Source organism: Anastrepha ludens, chromosome 5 (assembly GCF_028408465.1).
Source record: "Anastrepha ludens isolate Willacy chromosome 5, idAnaLude1.1, whole genome shotgun sequence".
NCBI classification, from domain to species: Eukaryota; Metazoa; Arthropoda; class Insecta; order Diptera; family Tephritidae; genus Anastrepha; species Anastrepha ludens.
In genome coordinates, this window is record NC_071501.1 from 22,351,712 (window position 1) to 22,372,733 (window position 21,022).

Below are 21,022 nucleotides of genomic sequence, written 5' to 3' on the forward strand. Positions count from 1 at the left end.
AGTAACTTTTTGTTGCCAAAAGCAGTTTGCTGCCACGAATCTACTAGTGACTGTGGGCGAATGAGTGGGTTAAGTCATCGCAGTAAAATTAACCGAACTCTTTGTATAATTAAAATAAAAAGAAAAGAAAGAATTGTAAGTGTTGAATAAAACCAAAATTGCAAAGGCGATTAATACACCGTTTTTGGTAGAGTCAAACAATTGAAAAGCAAGTTTTATACGGCTATTATTTTAAGGGTCGTAGGTTCATAATTTTTAATGGCCGTGAAGCAAGTGCGCTAAAGATAAAGGTCGATGTGCAGCTATGTCTAAAGCGCTTAGAACCTTGAAGAGCCGGGTATGACTGCAGTAGCATGAACAGGAGCAATCAAAAAATATTAAAATTAAAAGAATTATATAAAAATGCGATAATTGGCTGACTGGGCATCACTTTTGTTTTTGGTGGCCACATTAAAGGACTGAGCATGCTTTCTTAATCTCGACTTATACGAAATCACGATTATTGAGACACATATTGAAGAAAACTTCTCAAGCACGCCATTTCTGGTATACCACTTAATCCTATTCGTAGGTGAATTGACTATTAGTTGAACGCCGAATTACATGCTTTGTAGTTTGTTTTTTTGTATTCGTTTTGTTTTTTTTTTTGCTATGATTACCTGTTCCATTTTTGGTGCAAATCCAGCTTTCCAATAAGTGTACCCACATCTACATAAATGCGTATACATACATGTTTACCTGCATGTGTTTGAGCGTATTTAAAGTTATTCGGTTGTAGAGTCTTTACATTAATGACTAAAATAGTCGTTTTTGTTTTTTTTTGGTACCTGCGCGCTTCCTGTCATTGTCAAAATCAGAAACAAAAGAGCCACAAGAGTCAACATTTAAATTGCATGACTATAACTTATGAGTTTGTGCACGAAAGGTAAACAACGAGCACTTCTACGAAACATCAAAGAGATTCGCCTTTGCTTAAGCTGAAAATGAGGCTGAATGTGAAGCTGTATTGATGTGCGCTGGTCCTGATGTCAGTGGCAGTGTTACGTACTATAGTTCATAGTATGCGCTATGCTGAGGTGCGATGATCTTCTGAAGCAGCATCTCAAGCTATATAACTGATGCTGATCTCAGTTGCCGCCGTCGCCGCCGCATAAAAGACGAGTAATATCAAAACGCGCTTGATAATTTGAACTGTAATCAACTCATCATCAAGAACAGCAGCCGGCTTCACGTCATTTCAATCATAACAACGGGCAACAGAAGCAAAAGTAGCAACAGCAGCAGCAGCAGCACAACCAACAGCTGCAACAACAACAGCGAACATAAATACAGAAATACCATCCATCACGAAACCTATTCGTTTATATGTATGCAAGTGTGGATAGCGACGAGAGGTTAACATGTATTTAAGTAACTACCGAAGAAAACAACAACAACAAATCGACCAAAAATTAATAAGAAATTAAGGGTGAAAGGAACCAAAAAAAATGAAAGAAACTGATCAGTGTTTGCATGCGTAAAGCAGAAGTCATGAATTGTTGGCTTAGCTAAGGACTTTTCCTCATATGCCACATTGCCTTTTTGTGGGAAGCGCCTTATGTGCCTCAATTTCAAAATTTCCACTTGTTGTTAGGTACATATGTTTGTATGTATGCATGCACATGCGCACTTATGCGTGAGATCTTTGGCACTTTCATGCTTAAACGGATTAGTGCAATATTGAATTCCTCTTTGGTTTAATCCCTTCATAGTGATTGGAGTAACATAAAGTATTAAATTAAACTTATTAATGAATTGTTTCCTTTCTTATGTAGAGTGATTCCTTTTCTCGAAGAAAATGTTACCTCATTACAAAAATATTGCCACACGCCTTGGGAAAATGTTTCATATTTCATATGAGAATAGAACAAGAAAAATTTAACACTTCTACAAATTATGTATATACCCTATGATCAGAAAGTATCGGGAATGTCTAAACAAAAAAACAAAACAGAGTTAAATTTCAGGCAAATTTATTTTATCTCCTTCAAAATATGACCCATCTGAAGCAACGCACATGTGCCAACGTTTAGCTCAGTCCTCCATGCACCCCTGGTAGGCCGACGAAGGGATGTCCTTTAACTCCTTCGCCGCATTCTCTTTGATCTCCTCTATCGACTGAAATCTCTTTCCACGAAGTGGTAACTTCAACTTGGGAAACAAAAAGAAGTCGCACGGGGTTATATCAGGTGAATACGGTGATGCACGATGGTATTTACTTGGTGTTTGGTCAAATAATCCAGCACAATTTGGGCTTGGTGCGATGGCGCGTTTCATCATGCAAAATCCAATAATTGTTTGCCCACATTTCCGGCCGTTTGCGACGTACAGCATCTCTCAAACGCTTCAAAACGCATAAATAATATTTTTTAATGACTGTGTAGCCCGATGGAAGGTACTCATGGAGCACTACGCTTTGACAATCGAAGAAAAGAGTCAATTAAACATTCCCGGTACTTTTTGATCATAGGGTATTTAACTCTTTGCGGTCGTATGTCTACTCTCAGCCACGAAATTTTTTTTATCTTTCCGGTCATATGTCTATTCGCAGCCACCACAGCAAGGAAGTATATAAATTTTATACTGTATTTATTTATAGAATTAATAAATCTTCTTTATCTATACTATAAAGGTGAATGTCTGTACGTTGTTCGCGCATCACTACGAAACGACAACACCAAATGACGTAAACATTTTTATACATTCATATTCTCACCCAATGAAGGTTATAGGCATAGGTATAGGTATAGGTATAGGTTTTTATGATGGAACTCCCTTCCCACAGCCCCCAGGCCGCGCCACCACTCTCCTTCGTCACTGATAATCGAATATTTGCTTAAATTGAATCTAAAAAATCTTAGTTTTTCCTATTTCCCACTATTTATAGCACACTCTAGACTTCGTAATCCGCATAACCTGTTCAACTATGACCCAAATGCAAAGTTCAAAAACGGTTTGAAATAGAAAATTAATAAAAATAATTTTGCTTGGTATTTTTTGATTGGTTGTTTTGATTTTATTCAACGAGGCATAGCAACGGATGCCGGGTATTGTAATATTAGGGTTATTAATAAAAAATTATTCTCTATGAAATTATTGTTTGTAATTCTTTTATATACTTATCCTAAATCCCTCAAAACTACTCCTACGCGAGCGGGGCTGCGGGTTAAAGCTAGTCTTTCATAACTCACATGTTATGTATCACTGTTCCTTCAACCAAAAATAATTCCGACCAGTACGCCCAAATTTAGTACGACCGCAAAGGGTTAATATAATATTATATAATAGCATATACTTATATAATAGGCGCCTTCGATTTGACACTTCTCTGTTCGCTAACTTTGGGCCTTGCTCACTCGACGAAAAACTTACATGTGAAAGCGACATTCAAAGTTATCGAGTAAGATTCGCTGCTACTGAGTTTGGTATACCGCATAAAGCTGAATAACTCACTATACGAGTATTCAATGCTGCCAACTCTTTTTCAGGAACGAAAGCCATTATTTTTGTGTAAAACTTTCGTTTTATGGTCGATATTTAGCTCCTGAGCGATGCTACGACTACTGACATGCCGGTCAACTTCGATTATTTCTGTGATTTAATCGACATTATCGACATTTTCTTTAACATCAAAAATGCCTGTTCGGAATCGCCGAAACCAAAATTGCACGTAATTAACTGCTACAGTATCGGCGCCATAAACACCATTTACAATTTCAGCGGCCTGGCTTGAATTTTCGCTTTTATCAAAGAAAAACTGCTCAACTCTTCGTTGACTCTCATTGTTAACCTCTGTAACTCACAACTGAAGGGAACAAACAAAGAATAGCAAACGAATTTTTTTGGTATAAAATGTCACCTTGACAACGAGCATAAACTTTAAATTGATGGATCAGTAATTTACGAGATATCGATCGCTACAGCCATCTACCGAGACAATAATGGATTTATTTTTTCCCAAGCTAATATTTGGTGTGACCACCTGCCGAATCTATTATCGATTGTAATGTCCTGGGTATTGATGAAATTCGTTTATAGGTCATATTCCTGTAGAATCTTTTTCTCTTTGATGCACCAGATCTCTTTGATGTTTGTAGAAAACCTTTTTGTCACTTTCTTTTTCATATGCGACCATAAATTTTCAATCGGTTTAATATCTGGCCTTTGGGCAGGTGTATCTAGCACTTTTGAGCAAGACCAAGTCGTGCATAAGTAAGACTTGTGCTTGGGATCATTATCTTGGTATAATTTGAATAACAATTTACATTACGGCTCACATGCTAATAATAGCCTATAACTAGCATATAACTAAATTATCTCATATTAGAGCTTAATTCTCAATACATTATTAAAATGCGAGTCTGACCAAGATCGTCGACCGACGAGATAAATGTGGCCCTGGTGAAGCGAAAAATTGGCGGACACCCACGAATGACACAGGAAATGATATGGAGTGAATTGCGCTTGAATGCTATGTCAGTATTGCGAATATTACATAATGCTTTGTAATACATAAAGAAATATGCTCGATTGTTTCCCCGAAATTTTAATCAGAGGCAAAAAGAAGCTACAGTAAGTTTTGCTCTATATTTTTTAAGAAAATTCAAAAACAGAGAGTCTAGCAACTTTAATATGAATGTAATACGTGACGAAGTTTGATTTTTTAAAAATGAACCGGAAATTAAATTGCAGTCCATTGTATGGAGTCCGAAAGAAGCACATCCACCTATAGAAGCCAGGCAGCAAATGCAGCAACAAAACTGATGATTTCGGTGTATCTGACCAGAGTTGCCGCTGTTCCATTCGATTCTTCTCAGCCAGTAACTGCCAAATGATATACAGAAAACTGCTTAAAATTTGAAAATAGGAAAAACAAGGACTGCGTAGTTACTTCTTGCACCCCGATAATGCGACAGCTCATGCTGCTGAACTGAGAAGCAACAACTTCATTGCGCTTTTTGGCATTGAATAAATTCGTCCATCGCAATATTCTCCGGATCTGGTGCCGCGTAATTTCTGCTTGCATCCAAAAATTAAGAAAAAATTGAGAGGAAAACTCTATGGTAGCAATGGAGTGATAAAAAAGGCGTTTAAATGCAGAACTTAAAAGCTGCAAAAACGCAATTTTGAGGATTGTGCTCAACAGTGGACTTACAAATTAAAAACTATTTATTGAAATTAATGGTGATTATGGGGAGAATATATACATATATGTGTATAGGTATATATTTATTTTGTGTCTCTTCCACATAACGTTCTATGCTCCAAATAGGAGTTTAAGGATATATGTATGTATATATATATTAGGGCGGGTCGATTTAAAAATCGCTCATTGCTCTATGAAAATCGTATTCTAGGGATCAAAATAAGAAACTTTGCCCAAGGAACCATACCTCTAAAACGAATTCTGATGTCTCCCAATTTAAAAATATCACCATTTTTGGCCTTTACATGAAAAAATCAGCTAAATGGCTATGTTTTTTCTTCATTTTTATTTTTATAATAATATTTATTATTTATTTATAATAATATCTATTTTTTCTCTTAAGAAATTTATTTAGTCAGAACATATGTAAATGAAAAAATTAATTTAAGTGAGTTATAGAAAAGAAACTAAAAAGTTCGACCCAAATTGGGGGACATCAGAATTCGTTTTAGAGGTATGGTTCCTTCGGCAAAGTTTCTTATTTTGATCCCTAGAATATGATTTTCACAGAGCAATGGGCGATTTTTTTGCCTCCCCACAAATCGACCCGGCCTAATATATATATGTGTTGTGTGGAGGAGATACAAAATAATGAAGTTTTAAAAAAAATGTGACCTGTTTTTCAACTCAATTTACCGAAAGTTTGGTAATCATCTCGAATCCGGTTTGCTAGCAATTTGATGGTGATGAAATACTTTTAGAATAATAGATAAATATTTTAAAAGTTATAAACAATTTCAGCGCACTTTTTGATCTTTGAAGAAAGCACTCAGCACTCAAGCGCGCCGCAAGTAATTTGTTTCTCAAAGGCTTCTCAATTTTGCATAACTTCTCAATGAAATCTGAAACCTTTATCCCACGATTTGTTGGGAAATGGATTTTCACATCTTTACATCCCATAATCATTGATGTGATGATCGGTGGTCATTGGTGTGAGTTTCTGCAACTGCATACATACATACATATGCACACTCGCAAGTACATATATCTGCGTGTATGTAACGCGCATGTGGCTTGGCAACGCACTTGTGGGGTTCTGCGATTCTGTCATCAACCAACTGTTTACTCATATCAAGTAACACCAAATCAACAAATCGTCCATACATACGTACATTTTATTTGTTGTTATAATACATCAATATATGTAATATGTTGTGACTGATTAGTTGTGCAATAGTTTGATGGCTACGGACATTGAACTTAACCAACGTTAATGTCTAAATATGTATATGTGTATGTATGTACATATGTAGCTGGTTTAAGCCATAAAAGTAGGAGCAGCGTAACGGTAGGATTGTTTGTAGAGCGACTAAACGAGTACAGCTGTGCGGAAAATCACACTTTCACTGATTGAAAATGGATGAGGATTTTTGACAGCACAGCAACAGCAAGTGTTGACTTGACTTATTTAGAGCAAATATGTGTAGCATAACCGACACGCCTAGCTGAGGTGACAATAAGGATATGCTTTTTTTTGATTTTTTTATAAAGCGTTGCAATATGTAATATTTTTAACTGCATTGACCGTTAAATAGCAAGTTCGAGAACTGTGTGAAAGCAGAAGTTAGTCGGATCAAAGCGCATTGGGCGAGTGCTTTGAGGGCGAGTGAATTTCCCACGCATCACTTAAAGAACCACATAAGAAACCCCTCCTTTCTTTAGATCGTTTGGGTAGATCAAACTTTGAATTAATTTCGACGGGTTTGTGGTGAAGCGTCAAAAGGGAATCCCTTACCTAGGCCGCTGACATGCATACTAATAAATGTGGCTGTGTGTGTACTTACATATTTTAACATGCGAGTTAAAGTTTGCTTTTGCACACATACACACATACATATGTACTAAGTGCATGTGTGTGTGCTTGCGCGCTACACTTCATAGAAATTTTACCACCACCGCAATTATGTATGAACTGTCTTAGAAAAAGTTCTCAGCCATATTCACTCTCCCATAACGGCGGGAAGACGAGACGACGACGACGACGAAGAAGACATTCTTTAAGAAGTTCCCATGTTTTCTTAATGCTGAAACGTCGAAAAGCTATTGTTTAAAATGCTACTTTTACACTTGATGCACACAGAAAAAGGGTGGGTTAATAGTTGAATTTTGATGTTAAATTACCCCAAGTAATGTTTGCAACATTCAGATCCGTACATCCGTGTATATGTATGTGCATACATACATACATACCTGCCTATAAACGCATAAATTGTATGTGGGCACAACTAGCCATAGTTAATAAGTACGAACTAAGTATGCTTGAATGTATAGTATTTAGTGTATTTGTAATAACGTTGGTGCTTACGAAGCGTGAAAAGAAAAGACGTTATACTTAGACTTTTCCCATGGCGCTACTTACAGGTAAGAGTCGTAGAGTCGTCGTCTTCAAGACGCTCTGTTTAAGACAATTATGCTCATTTGACGGAATTGCATGCCATATTATATTTTATACACATACACACACATACATATATGAACGTATGCATATACATATTCGTAGTTGAGAGACATCCCGTTTAATCGGGAAGCGTGGGAATTTTCCCACAGGCACTTAATGAATTACAACTGCACACATCCCTACATACATACGTACATTTGTAGAGGTGTGCTTCCGTGCGTGGGTTATTCCGCAGTTAGAACCCCTCTACACATACTTATATATGTTTGTATGCATATAAATTGAAATTGTCGACTTTCAACAGGTACAAAATTAAAAAAAGCGTTAAAACTGTTGCATGCGGGTATATTTATGGGTATTTGTATGAATTTGTTTGTGGTTAATTATGTGAATGATTGTATGTAGATAGATACCTATACTTGCAGGTACATACATTAGGGTGCATCACTCTTCACACAAAAAAAGGATATCGATACTACTTTCAATCAGGATTATAAAATTTGTTACATTATTGAGTAGAATTTATTATATTTATTTATTGGAACGAGGGGAAAATCTGCATCGAAGATCTTTAACGGCTCCAACATGGAGTTTATGGAATTTCTCTCTTTCCTTAAAATTGCTGAATACTGCTAGTGTTTTCCAAGCAGAAGTGCGATCCTGCAGGCATGCAAAATGCTTAGGGAACGTGTGAACCAGGGATATATTAAAATTTTTTCTATAGTCCAATCGCGACCAAGACTCCGACGACGTCACGATGCAGCTCAAAACTAGTTAACTCCTGTACGGAGGAGATCAAATCTCTTGAGTGTGCAGCCAACATTTATCTATTCTGGTTTCTAGGACATAGGAACATAGAGAGAAATGAAATTGCTGGCGAGCTTGCCAGAAAGTGGACTAAATTGTTCTCAGAGACCTCCTACCCGGTCATCGGCATCCCTCTGAGTGTTGTTAAATAGAATTGCAAATTTCTAAGGAAAGCGCAGAAAAGATGGAATTCCATTTCTTCATGTGCTATTTCGAAAACCCTGTGGCCTCAGTACAATAGACGTGAACTCAGAAAATCCTGGGGACTCCACGCACTTCAATTTCCGAACCCGTGCCTGTGTTTGTTTGTCGATCGGCTCACACTCGCAAAAGCTAGGTTTACCAATTAACCCTCATTTCAGAAGCTGTGCGAGAACTAAGCTTTTAAAGGACTCACTCGCGTTGAGTTCAGTAATATCGGTCCGAATGTTGTGTTGTCAGCTGTGGAATCGTTGTTGGCCTATTCGCACAGGCTTTATATACTTATGTATTATATTTATTCCTTCCTTTCCACAGTGAGGCACAGGACCACATCAAATCTCTTCAATATATCACTGTCCAATGGCATTATTTGTATAACGTTCCAGTTCAATTCATTTAATACTATTTACTCTCTAATTATCTTCTCCAAGTGTGCGCTGCCTTCTTCGTATTCCCTGTGGGTTCCATTCGATAGTTTGCCTAGTATTTTAATATCTTGTGCAGGTTTTCTAAGTGTAGATCCAATTCCATTCGCATAGACTTTACTTTTCAAAAAACCTCAGTTTGGTCTGCCAGTCCTTTTTTAGTCCTCAACAGAACCAGTTTCTGGAAATTCTTTCATAAATCTTTGTATTGTCGACTCATCCGAACGATTATTTCCACCCAAAAAATCACGAAGTTTGCGATATGTTTCTCTTAAAGATCGAACATTTTCATGTGAAGTTTCAATAAATCTGAAGCGTTGTTCTATCGGAAAAAATGTACATCTACATATATACTTGATAAATGTCAAAGATGACATAAAAAGGGAGCGTCTAGGAATTATTCACTACCGACATCTAGGCGTCCTTTCATTTGAATTTGTGCTAAAACAGACAAAAAATATGAATTCTTAAAGCATCTCAATCCGAGCGCCATCTGGGCAGATTTTTGAGCAAAATATAATTTTTGGGAATATTTGCAAATCAGTAGTTAATATTTTCTAAAAATTTGTATGCAGTCCTTTTATATTAGGTATGTCAAAACGCTTTTATCCGATTGTTTTGGAAATAAAATTTTTAAAAACTATTTTTATTTATTTAAAAAATGTATTTCAGGGAATATTTTCGAATGGGTGCTTAACATTTTTCCGAAATATTTCTAAAAATCCTATTTATAAAAAAAAAAAGTTTTTAAATTTGTATTGGCGGAATCCAAATAATGACATTTTTAATGTTTTTTTGTTTGTTTTTGAAGAAAGGCTTAGGGAACACTTGAATGACTCAACCAAATCTTGACCCAATTTGACTTTTACGATATCCAAATCCGATTTCCAAAGCCATTTTCTCATCCTTTTAATTTGTAAGGGAATTCACGTCCAACAGTTGTTTGTTTGCAGATCTCATTATTTTGTTCCCGTTGGTAAAAATTTTAATGCATACCTTTTGACTTTAAACTCTTCTATCATCTGAAGGGATTTTTGGAAAATTTTTTTAATTAAACTTTATTATAAAAAGTTCGATTTTCGAGGAGTTTACAAATTTATCCAGCTCACGTAAATTTTAAAATTTTTCCAAAATATTTTAACCGCAGAAATGAAATATAACAAATTTTGTATGTAACTTCGCTGGAAGAAGTGCTACTTTTTTGGGGAAGCACCCTAATCTACATGTATGTATGTATATTATATAAATCATTTTTTAACGCTGAATGTACATACATACATACATACATAAATAATTGATTATTCCGTTTTTTGTTTTAAATTGCATAGATTTTCATTTTAAACTGTTTTTATATTTTAATTAAATATTTATTTATGAATATTGCAAATTTATATAAAAATCTGTACATGATGTTTCTGCATTGGTTTTATTTTAAATTGTACTTCTTATACGTCCCTTGGGAACTGAAGATATCGTTCATTGAGTTAGGAAGGCAGGTGAAATGGTTGCCACTCTGGAGCTCCCCAAGTAACACTAAAGAGCCGTGTGATACCATTATGATACCTCATACAGGCAGATACATATCTACAGCCAGTCAGAGCTGTTGATGCAATGAAGGGATGTAGGAATGATGGGATGTAGGTTGGCGTACTGCCACAGGCTGTCGAAGAAAGAAGCACTCAGCAGTAGCACTCGTCTAGCTACCAAACCCGGGCATTTTGAGAGAAAGTGCTCAACAGCCTCCATTTCTGAAAGGTCGCCACAGCATCTACAATGGCGGTTAAATGGTAAACCTAGCTTTTCACGTGCGTGCCAATCACCCAACGACCGGTAAACACAAGTACGAGTATGGAAATTGAATAGCGCGGAGTTCCTAGGACTTTCTGAGTACTGCGTGTATTGTACGGGGGCATACTTTCTCCATAACTAAATATAAAAGCATCAGGAAAGGGAGGCACGGAGTTTAACCCGAATTGCATTCAATTTCTTCTTCGCCTCTAAGCATGCATTAAGTTGCATTGTTTGCTGAAAAAATCAGTGAATTGGTATAAAATGGTAAATGGTAGGAGAATGCAGAGGTGTGGCCAACATCATACCGTTAACAGGCTCACAGCGATTTGAAGGAATTTTCTGATTTGCTGACTTAACCGCGGTAACGCCAACGATTTGTTTACGAAAAACTGAGATCGTGTTGGTGATATAAAAACAATGTAACCTCCTCACATTTACTTCGGTGCCGTTTGAGCAGCGACGGCATGGACGAGTGTGTTCATGCATGCGAAATGAGCAGGCAGAATTCTGCTGCCAAATCCCCGATGACGGGGTAGCTGAGCACTTCATCAAGCTTTTCCCATGGGCGGAAGGGGAGACTCGTTATAAGAGTCGCTCGAACCACAAGCCTCAATAAGTTATTAAACGGTGCGATATTGGTGAGGGCCAACGAACTGTAAAACGCTGGCGACCGCCGTAGACGAATGGGTTGGTGCGTGGCTATCATTCGGGAGTGCGTAGGTTCGAATCTTCGTTCATGAAACACCAAATGATAGAAAAAGTTATTTCTAATAGCGGTCGCCACTCGGCAGGCAATGGCAAACCTCCCGCCATGAAAAACCTCCTCAGAAAAAACCATTTGCCGTTCGGAGCCAGCAAAACCTTAACAGAAGTGTACATGTCAATTATTTATTTATTTACTGTAAAGCTCCGTTCCCAACCATTCATATTTGACTTTTCTGAACCAGACAGCTGCAGTATACAAACAGACAAGCAAAGGACCTAGTGATAGAATTATTTAATTCAGTGTACATCAGCCCGTTTCATCGTAGGCAATTACCACCACTTCAAAGGCATTGCTGGTGCAGCTACAGCTACATAACTGATTCGAATATTTAATATTTGCTTTTTCTTTTGAAGATAATCGCAAAACGAAAAGGCTCAGTTTCACTGTTCCTGGGAATATTAATGGGCCACTGAGGCTTCGTAGCTACCAAATGACATCTTATATTCATAGCTGACTATCAATGCTTAATTTTAAATATTTACTTTCTTTAAAAAATCAAAAAATAATTATTCAAAGATATATAGTTATAATAAAAAATCCTAAACTCTAAATATAATATTTTCCAAATAATATTTACTTGTTATTTGCACAGAAACCCCTTTGATTTTATTTACATAATTTAAAGTCTCTAGAGCATGGAAGGTCTATACTCTCACTGTCTTTTGTTTTTAGTGTACCTAAAGGAGAAATTGATTATTCATCCCCACTAAGGGGAATTCACTTTCATATCACTACTAGATCTCTAAGCAGCACACCCGCATTTTATCTTACATTGCTTAACACGAATTGTGCGTAATGGTCCTATTGGCCCCGCTCCAAGAGAATTCAAAGAGATCTCGAGTTTTACTTCGATTTACTTTTCGGAGTAAAAGAAAGAATTTTATAAATTTCTCAAATCTTTGTTTTAATTTATTTATCAATTATCTGTAGATATTTAAGCTCATAGTAGCTCTAAGTGGTCTGTAAAAACTAGAGACTTGAATTAACCGAAATAAAGCGGGTTATATCCGATGCGCTTTTCTGCGCCTCATAAGTAAAGAAAATTTATTGCAATCTTTTTTGTTTAATCTGTGTATATGAACAATATTGAACATGATTGCATGCGTGTATGCGTGATTCCATCGGGGTCAGCACAGCAAGTAAATTTGTTTTGGTCACCCCCTTTTCACTACGTCAATTAGAGGAAAGTGTGAAACAATTTACTAATACATATACTCGTATGTTAATTTGTGGGCTACCCATGCAAGCAAGTGAAGTCTAATCGTACTTAGGGTGAGAAGTAAAGGGTGTTTTTTAAGAGCTTGAGATCTTAAAATGATAGTACAAAGCAGAAATATTGTTGGAATGAATTATTTATTTTTTTATAGTCTATTTTATAGTTTTATTATAATCTGGGAGATACTTTCATGGCATCAGCAAAAATGCCACGCATTTGGCTTCAATTCCTGCACGAGCTGTATTTTATAGGCAGGTAAGCCAAGATCCTTACGTAAAAATTTCCACATAGATGAAGGGCAAAGACCAGCAAGTTGAGAACGACGACGAATCGACCTATCGACCTTTCGTTGTATTCTTAAACACTTCGCTCTATGAAATTCGCGAACAGATTTTGTTTTTAGAGTAAATTTCCACAATTTGCCATGAAAGAGTTCTTTGCCAAACGAAAACTATTTGCCGATCGGAGTCGGTTCAAAACAGTTGGCCCCTCCATAATGTGGAACAACATCAAGACACACACGACAAATAGGAGGAGGAGCTCAATCAAAACACCCAATAAAGAGTGTAAGCGCCAATTATAAAAATATATATATAAATATATGGAAACATGTATGTTCGTAAGAATGCGAGGTGTATCCAAAAAGTAAGGTGACTTTTTATTTTCCTCGAAAAATATTTATTTATTCACGAATACCTATTGCGGCCACTTCAAACTTATCCTTCTCAGATATAATATACTTAAGCCAACGCTGTTTCCAATCCTCGAAGCTTTTCTGGCCAAAAGGCCCTTAGGTGTAATCTGAGTTCCAACACATTTGTGGCAAGCCCCCATTTTTTCATAGATATTTTCTGTTTTGGGAACAAGAAAAAGTCGCAAAAGCCCAATTCTGGCGAGTGCGATGGTCGAGACAAGATTACGATGTGTTTTTATGTTATTTTTAGCCACAGCATTTCATTTTTTTCTATAGCATAAAATCACCGAGCACACCAAAAAACGTCTAACCCCTGTGTTGGTTAAAAAGGAGGAAGTTGTTTCAGAGAAATACTTTGAATCTGAAGAGGAGGCAAATAGATTTATAGGTCTCAATGCTAGGTCCCTCATAGGAGTAAGAATCTGTCAAAAATAAACTACATACATATGTCACCTTATTATTAGGTTTATTATTATTAGGCTACTGCGCAGTGCGACCAACACAGATCTATTGTGCAAAGCCTGCTGAGGTACCCTAGATTGTAAGGCTTTTTAAAAATTGTAGCACATTCTGGGGATTAATGTCCCATAAGCTGCTAAGATACTATATATTTTAAGGCTATTTAAAATTTTTTAGCAAATTCTGGAGTTTATTATTGCGTAATTTATATGGAGGCACGGCAATGCCACCACGGTTGTCTGCCTATTCCAGGACATTTGCAAAGTATGTCACATCGTTCAAACTGTAAACAGATGTTCAGGTCATGTGTACAAATATATACAACAAAATAAACAAATCAAAAGAGGGATTTACAGGCATTGCAAGTGAAATTTTAAAAGTCAATGTTTCTTTTTGAACACACCTCGTACAATTAAAATCTTTCTAATTTCATTGCATATCATACAAAAAATATGCGGGTCTCTGTAGCAAAACAAAGAAAGTTGCCCCTATCTAAGAGAAAAAAACGACATGCTTGGGGAAATATTAACGACACATTGGCTCTTTGTACCTACATACATACATACATACATACATGCCTATACATGATTTCCAATAATCACACCACTTCCCAAAATCCTAATTCGTACTATCACATTGTACCTGTTTATAGGCGGGTATGTTTGCATGTATGCATGTATGCCTGCCAACTTCCTCAACTAAATACATTGAACTAACTCGAAAATCCGTCGCTTATGACTAACCTGATTTCGCCATATTCATCATATTTTTTTTTTACTTTCATGTACTCCTAAATTTATGTTAATATTAATTCCATACTAATTAAGTTAGCAGATGCGTTCATGTATGTATGTATGTGTGCATTCGTATGTGCATTTGTACTGTTTATGCAGGCATGTAACTGGGAATTGGGTAATGTTTTTATGTGTATTTATATGCATGCTTGTTTTTTTTTTTGTTATTGTTTTGCATTATACTCACATCATTTTCCTCGAGATATTGAAATGCGTCCAATTTATCCCAGCGTATCGTCCCTTGAAAGGGGTAAAAAATTGTGCCTTGCTCGATGTACGATGTTGTCCACACTGTGATTTCGGCTTCATGATTTGCTGTTATTGTTGTTGCAGCGAGTGACAACTCTTTTGGTATTAAAACACACGTTTCCATTTTAATTTGTTTATTTTCAATAATCACAAAAACTATTTGTTTATATTTTTGGTATATATTTTAATTAAATAAACGAAAAAAATGCTTAAATTTATTAACTTAAAATTATTAATTATTTATCGTTCGCCATATGTATGCGTACATGCGTACATGTATGTGTATATGTGTATGCGTATAAACGTTTATCAAATAATATTTAATTTTTATTTATTAATTCGTTTGTTTACTTTTCAAAAGTAGTGTACGCGCTTAAATGTTTTTTGTTTTTTTTTCGTTTTTAATTTTTGGATTTGTTTCCTAATTTGTTCTATTATCGGTAAATTACGAAAGCGCCGCGACTCGCTTTTATTTTGCCAAATAAATACAATTGAACGAGTTTTCAAAGCGGACGCGATTTAAAATGCAAACAACAAACAACGTATAGGACCCTTTTCCTTCAACACTAAACTAATACTGTCCGATCAGGATTGTCCGCACCAGCCATGACCTTCGGAATGAAATACATAGCAGCGTACACACCTGATACAGGCCGGTCGCACTAAATGCAAGACCGAAAATTAAGAGCTACTCAGCTAAGCTCATTTAGCTCAATGCTCCAATACGTTACCAAAAACAAGATCAACATTACACAACGTTAATTTAATCGATTGATCGCACATACATACATACACACATGGATGCGAGTAGTGTGCGGCATACACTCGAGTCATATACAAACAACCCAGCAAGCAAGCAAGCATACATTCATACATACGTACGTCTGTATGTATGTGCATTCGCATGTAGGCATCTACCGTCATATGGAGCGAACGGAATATGTATGTATGTACCATATGTACGTTGGTGTGCTTGAGTAGTAGCAGGCTGGAGCACAGGTAGCAGCCACAGCCACAGTCGCAGTAGCAGAACCAGCACCAGCACCAACAACGGCGGTTTGACTTTTTGCCAAGACGTTTGTAAAGCGGCTTAAGAAAGCAGCGCGCTCTAAGTATTGCCGCATTGCCTGCCGTCACCTGTTGCCTTGTTTGGCTCGTTTGTTTCTTTTTGTTGTTGTTGCTGCTTTTGTTTCTGTTTTAATTTTTGGTTTTTTTCTGTTGTTCGTCTTGAAGACGTTAAGTGTTTATCTGAGCAACTTTTTGAATGAAATAGGAAGCCCACACGTAGTATGTAGGTATTATGCTTATAGCCACTTGCATACATACATACATACATACATGCATACACGTGTGCTTGTCCAGCACATTTTTCCTGCTCTCTTGAGTCATACACAACTATTGAGTCGAAAGCGGTAAGACGAGTCAAGATGAACTGCACAGCAATGAAATGAAATGAAAAACTCTTTAAGTGTGTGCGCGCGCTAGTTAGTGCGGTTTTGGCCATGAAAGCCAGGTTATTACGAATACTCGTTGTTACTACAACATCCCATTCATAATTTCCGTTTGAACGGCTCCACTTCTGGAGAGAGAACTATTGACAATGTAGTTGTTTCGAGAACTCAACGGCAAACGTACGATAGCAGCATACGGGAGATAAGAGCACGGAGCAGAGCATTGCATATTCATACATACATACACACGTACCAGCATACATAAGACGTATGTACAGGTGAACAATGGCATCTACATACTTGTGAGTTAAGAATATTAAGAAATTGTATCTAGTCACCCATACAGTGCGTCTCTTTCTTAAACTCCGCCCTTATTCTTGAGGAAGTGATGTAGTCAGGAGAAAACTTGGAACGAATATTGTGTGTGAATGTACATACATACATACATACATATGTATTGTATATACATACTCAAAAAAGCTTCTCTTTATTATAATGCTATTAGTGAAATTTTTTCTGCGCTGTATCATAAATATATTTTTTAGAATATTGTATTTCTACCCTCCACCACCCAATGACTGACAGTGCGCTTTTTCTTAAATGTATATATATGAATTTGCATATGTATGTGTTGAACATCAAGCGTGAAAATTTTTAACGAAATCGTTCTGAGTCTAATAAACAGGGGAAGCTCTCCCTCCTACCCTTTTTTAATATTTTATTTCCCCCCTAAAGATTGACATATTGTGTGCTGAACACTTCGGATCATTTATCTTCGCGGACGATTCGAAAATGAACTGTGGAGTAGGTGCGAGAATTTATTTAACTAACGAACCTTTTTTTCGTGCGGTTTGCGGGAATATCAGACTTAACGAGCATCCTTAAATCGGAAGTAAGGTTAACATAATCCTGTTAAGTGCAGGACGTCCTAAAGCTAGAATCTCTAGGGCTCTTTAATATGATACTTAGTAGTACTTCGGCTGGTAAAGCAGCGCAGAAAATGCGTTATGGGCTTAACTCATCGAAACAGCCTTGTCCTAATTTGTCAACCATTCGAGGTAACGAAGAGGTTAATGAGCTGGCTAATACGGCAGAAGATGGTTTTGTGCCCCTGAGTGTTATCGAAGGTCGGGTTTCCACAACCATCCAGTGCTTTGGATGTAGTGGAGGAGAGAAAAGGGATCTAGGCTGGATAACTGTCTCAGGCTATTACCAAAAGACACACTAAGGAGCCTAAAGCGACTAGCCGCCAGACCCGGATATTTGTATAGAAAGTGTTCAACAGTCTCTTTCTCTGCCGGATTCCCACAGCTACTGTAATGGGAGTTGTGCGGAAGTCCAAGCTTCTCCACATGAGCTGCGATCACCCAGTGGCCGGTGAATCTTCAATCAACATATAAATTAATGGACAGAAATTATATTCCCAACTAGCTACGGTTCCCTGAGGTCAATGGGTGCTTGTGTAGCCAGACTGGTGCTGCAGGACGCAATTGTAATATGCCAATGGCGAAAGAAATGGTAGAGCATCTACTAGAAAGAGGTGTTTGGGCGAACTTTATTTCGAAAATTTGCTTAAGCTTCCAAGCTCCACCGAAATGGACACAACAAACCACCAATCAACCCGCTTTTACTGCGTCATTAAATAAAAAAAATAGTGTAGCAACTTTTAGCTCAAAATCTAACTCGGACCACATAGTGGTGCTACTGGTCTTGAAAGCACATGAAGGCACCTCCAAGCTAGTGGAAAGTCCCTTCACCTATTAATAGGCAATGCATTCATGGAGAGGGAATACTTATTATGGAAACCAGATCACGTTGGATATTTTTTGGTAGAATGGTAGATATTCTTAACAAAAAATGGGCAACAAAGGGGTTTCTAGACCCAGTCTATCACTTCTCCTCGGACTGTCATGAAGGTCTATTAGTTAAAACTATTTCATCAGGATGAATGAGAGCACCAACATTACTGGACGAATATGGAGAGTAAAACAAAAACTCAAAGCACTTATTCCGGAAATATCAGCAAAGAGACTTTTTAAATACGCGCTGAAGGCCTTGAAGCTCTGCTCTTGTATATTTTACTCAGCTTTTACTTTATTGTAGGCTTCATAAATAGTAATAATAATAAAAGTAACAATAACATAGTCTCCAGGAAGTTAAAATAATACAAATTGTAATAAGCTCATCCGGAACAGTACCCAAACACACAGTGAACGCTATGGGTGAACTAAACCTAGATCCTGAAATTATCACGAAGATGCAGATGAGGCATCGATCATACGTGAGACGATAGGAGAGTAAACTTAATGGTTAAATGATGGGGAAACAACGACAACTAATAAGAACAGAGCGCAATCTTTGGTCTTCGGAGCCAGGTGCGTGAATTCCAGCAAATAGCTGTGAATGTCGAATTCTGATTAAAAAAAAAAAAATAATGGCATGAGGTCAGTGTAGTCACTTATTTGTCATAACAAATGAATAAAGCATGGCGTAGAACAGTTTTGCTCGTGCAAGAGGCGAAAAGAAGGAATTAGCAAACAAATAATGTGTCACTGTACCTAAGAGAAATTCGAGCACATTCGTGTGACTACAACTTTAAATTCAAACGACATGTAAAGGTAGGGCCATATAGCGTTTGATTTTTGAACCAGCTATTTTTTTGAGAATGGTAGCACAAATGACATGTCAAATGTGTTCATAATTTACTTAAAGGTTTGACATTTACGAAATGGGACGCTATACGCTTGAACAAAATTGGGAAATATTGAAAACCTATTTCCAAAGTGGTGAGTCTTCTTCTTCTTTTCTGATTTTCACATCGGTGGCTACGTCAATAAGCAAAATTGTCGGATTTGGGGCTCAGAAAATCCACACGTTACTGTAGAGAAGCAAATGCATCCACAACGAGTCACTGTTTGGTGCGTTTTTTGGTCTGGCGGCATCATCGGGCCATTTTTTTCGAAAATGAGCGAGGAGCCGCGGGTATAGTAAATGGCGAGCGTTACCGTGACATGCTCAACGAGTTGTTTCAAAAATTGAAGAGGATGACATGGACGACATTTGGTTTCAACAGGACGGTGCAACTTGTCACACTGCCAAAGGTACACTCGAACTTTTGGCTACCGTTTTTGAAAACCGAATAATCAGCCGAAATTCCGATATCAATTGGCCGCCTCGGAGCTGTGATTTAAGCTATTAAATTTAACTATTTTTTGTGGGGAGCCATTAAGGACAAATGCTATGCGAACCATCCAGAGACGATTGATGCTTTAAAACACGAAATCGAAGTTGCCATTAATGAAATTGGAGCCCAAACAATCGAAAGTGTGCTTAAAAATTGGGTTAATCGAATGACCTACTGCAAAGCTAGTCGTGGCAGTCATTTGAACGATATTATTTTTCATTCATAAATGACAATGTTCAATCTTCAAAATAAAAAAAAAGTTTGAAAAAATATTGATTAGTTTTTTTTATAGTCGATTCAAAAAGCAAATTTTACATGGCCCACCCTGTATCTTGGTCTTAATTAGTTTTAAATTTTCATTTTCACTTTTAGAGGCTCCATTGGTTGTTTAGTTCACAAGTGTAAAATATTACACTTGCAAAAATAATAAGTCTTCCGATAAGGTGATTAATTTTGAGCCACCTTGTACTCGGTATAGGAATAAGTTTCCGTTCGTTCTTAGCCAAAGTTTCGAATTATTTAAACAATTAAATAATTCAAGTTTTTTTGACTTGATCCATCCATTGAGTCAGATTGCGATGCTCTCGTAAGAAGTGAACCGCTCTCCAATAATTGATCGGAACAGATGGTAATCCGAAGTTGCAATGTCTGGGGAATACGGCGGGGGGGGCAAGATTCCCCAATTCCGTCCCTCTAAATATTTCTGAACCGATTTAGCAACGTGTGGCCTTGCGTTGTCATGCAGCAAAATCATGCCTACCGTCCCATTCCGGCCGCTTTTCTTTGAGAGCTTGATTCAAATGCATTAGCTGCAATCGGTAGCGATCGCCAGTGCTTGGTTTAAGGAGTTCATAGTAGGAGTTCTGATCTCACCAGATGACAACATAACGTTTGAAACATGAATATTTTTTTCGCTGTCGATGGACTTGGTTCACCTGGCAAGCTCCAACATTTTCGACGTTTCGGCTTATCACAATAGATACATTTTTCATCCCCAGTGACGCTGCGATACAGAAAACCTTTTCTTTTCTGCCGTCCAAGAAGCATCTCACAGCCACCAAACGTCTCTCGATATTCCTCTCCGATATCCCTCAATTGATGTGGCACCCAGTTACCTGCTTTCTGGACCATTCACATCGCGTGCAAACGTTTACCGACGGTTGATCTGTCAACATTCAACACTTTAGACACTTCATCAAGGGTTCTACATGCGTCTTCATCCAATAATTGTTGTAGTTGAGTATCTTCGAATATTTTCGGTGCCCCTTTGCGATCTTTATCACTCACGTGGAAATTGCCACTTTGGAAGCGTCGAAACCACTCTTTACAAGTTGTGTTTGAT

The 21,022-nt window shown here is 37.3% G+C and overlaps 1 protein-coding gene across 1 annotated transcript in view; it reads right to left on the reverse strand.

Moving 5' to 3' along the window:
• LOC128864531 (zinc finger protein 235-like) overlaps nt 1-15,741 on the reverse strand; it is a 29,524-nt gene extending 13,783 nt beyond the window's left edge. The window contains exon 1 of the mRNA XM_054104234.1: nt 14,984-15,741. Coding sequence (XP_053960209.1) covers nt 14,984-15,169 — 186 coding nt within the window. The 5' untranslated portion in view covers nt 15,170-15,741. The remainder of the gene's footprint in view (nt 1-14,983) is intronic.
• Nucleotides 15,742-21,022: the final 5,281 nt, after the last annotated feature.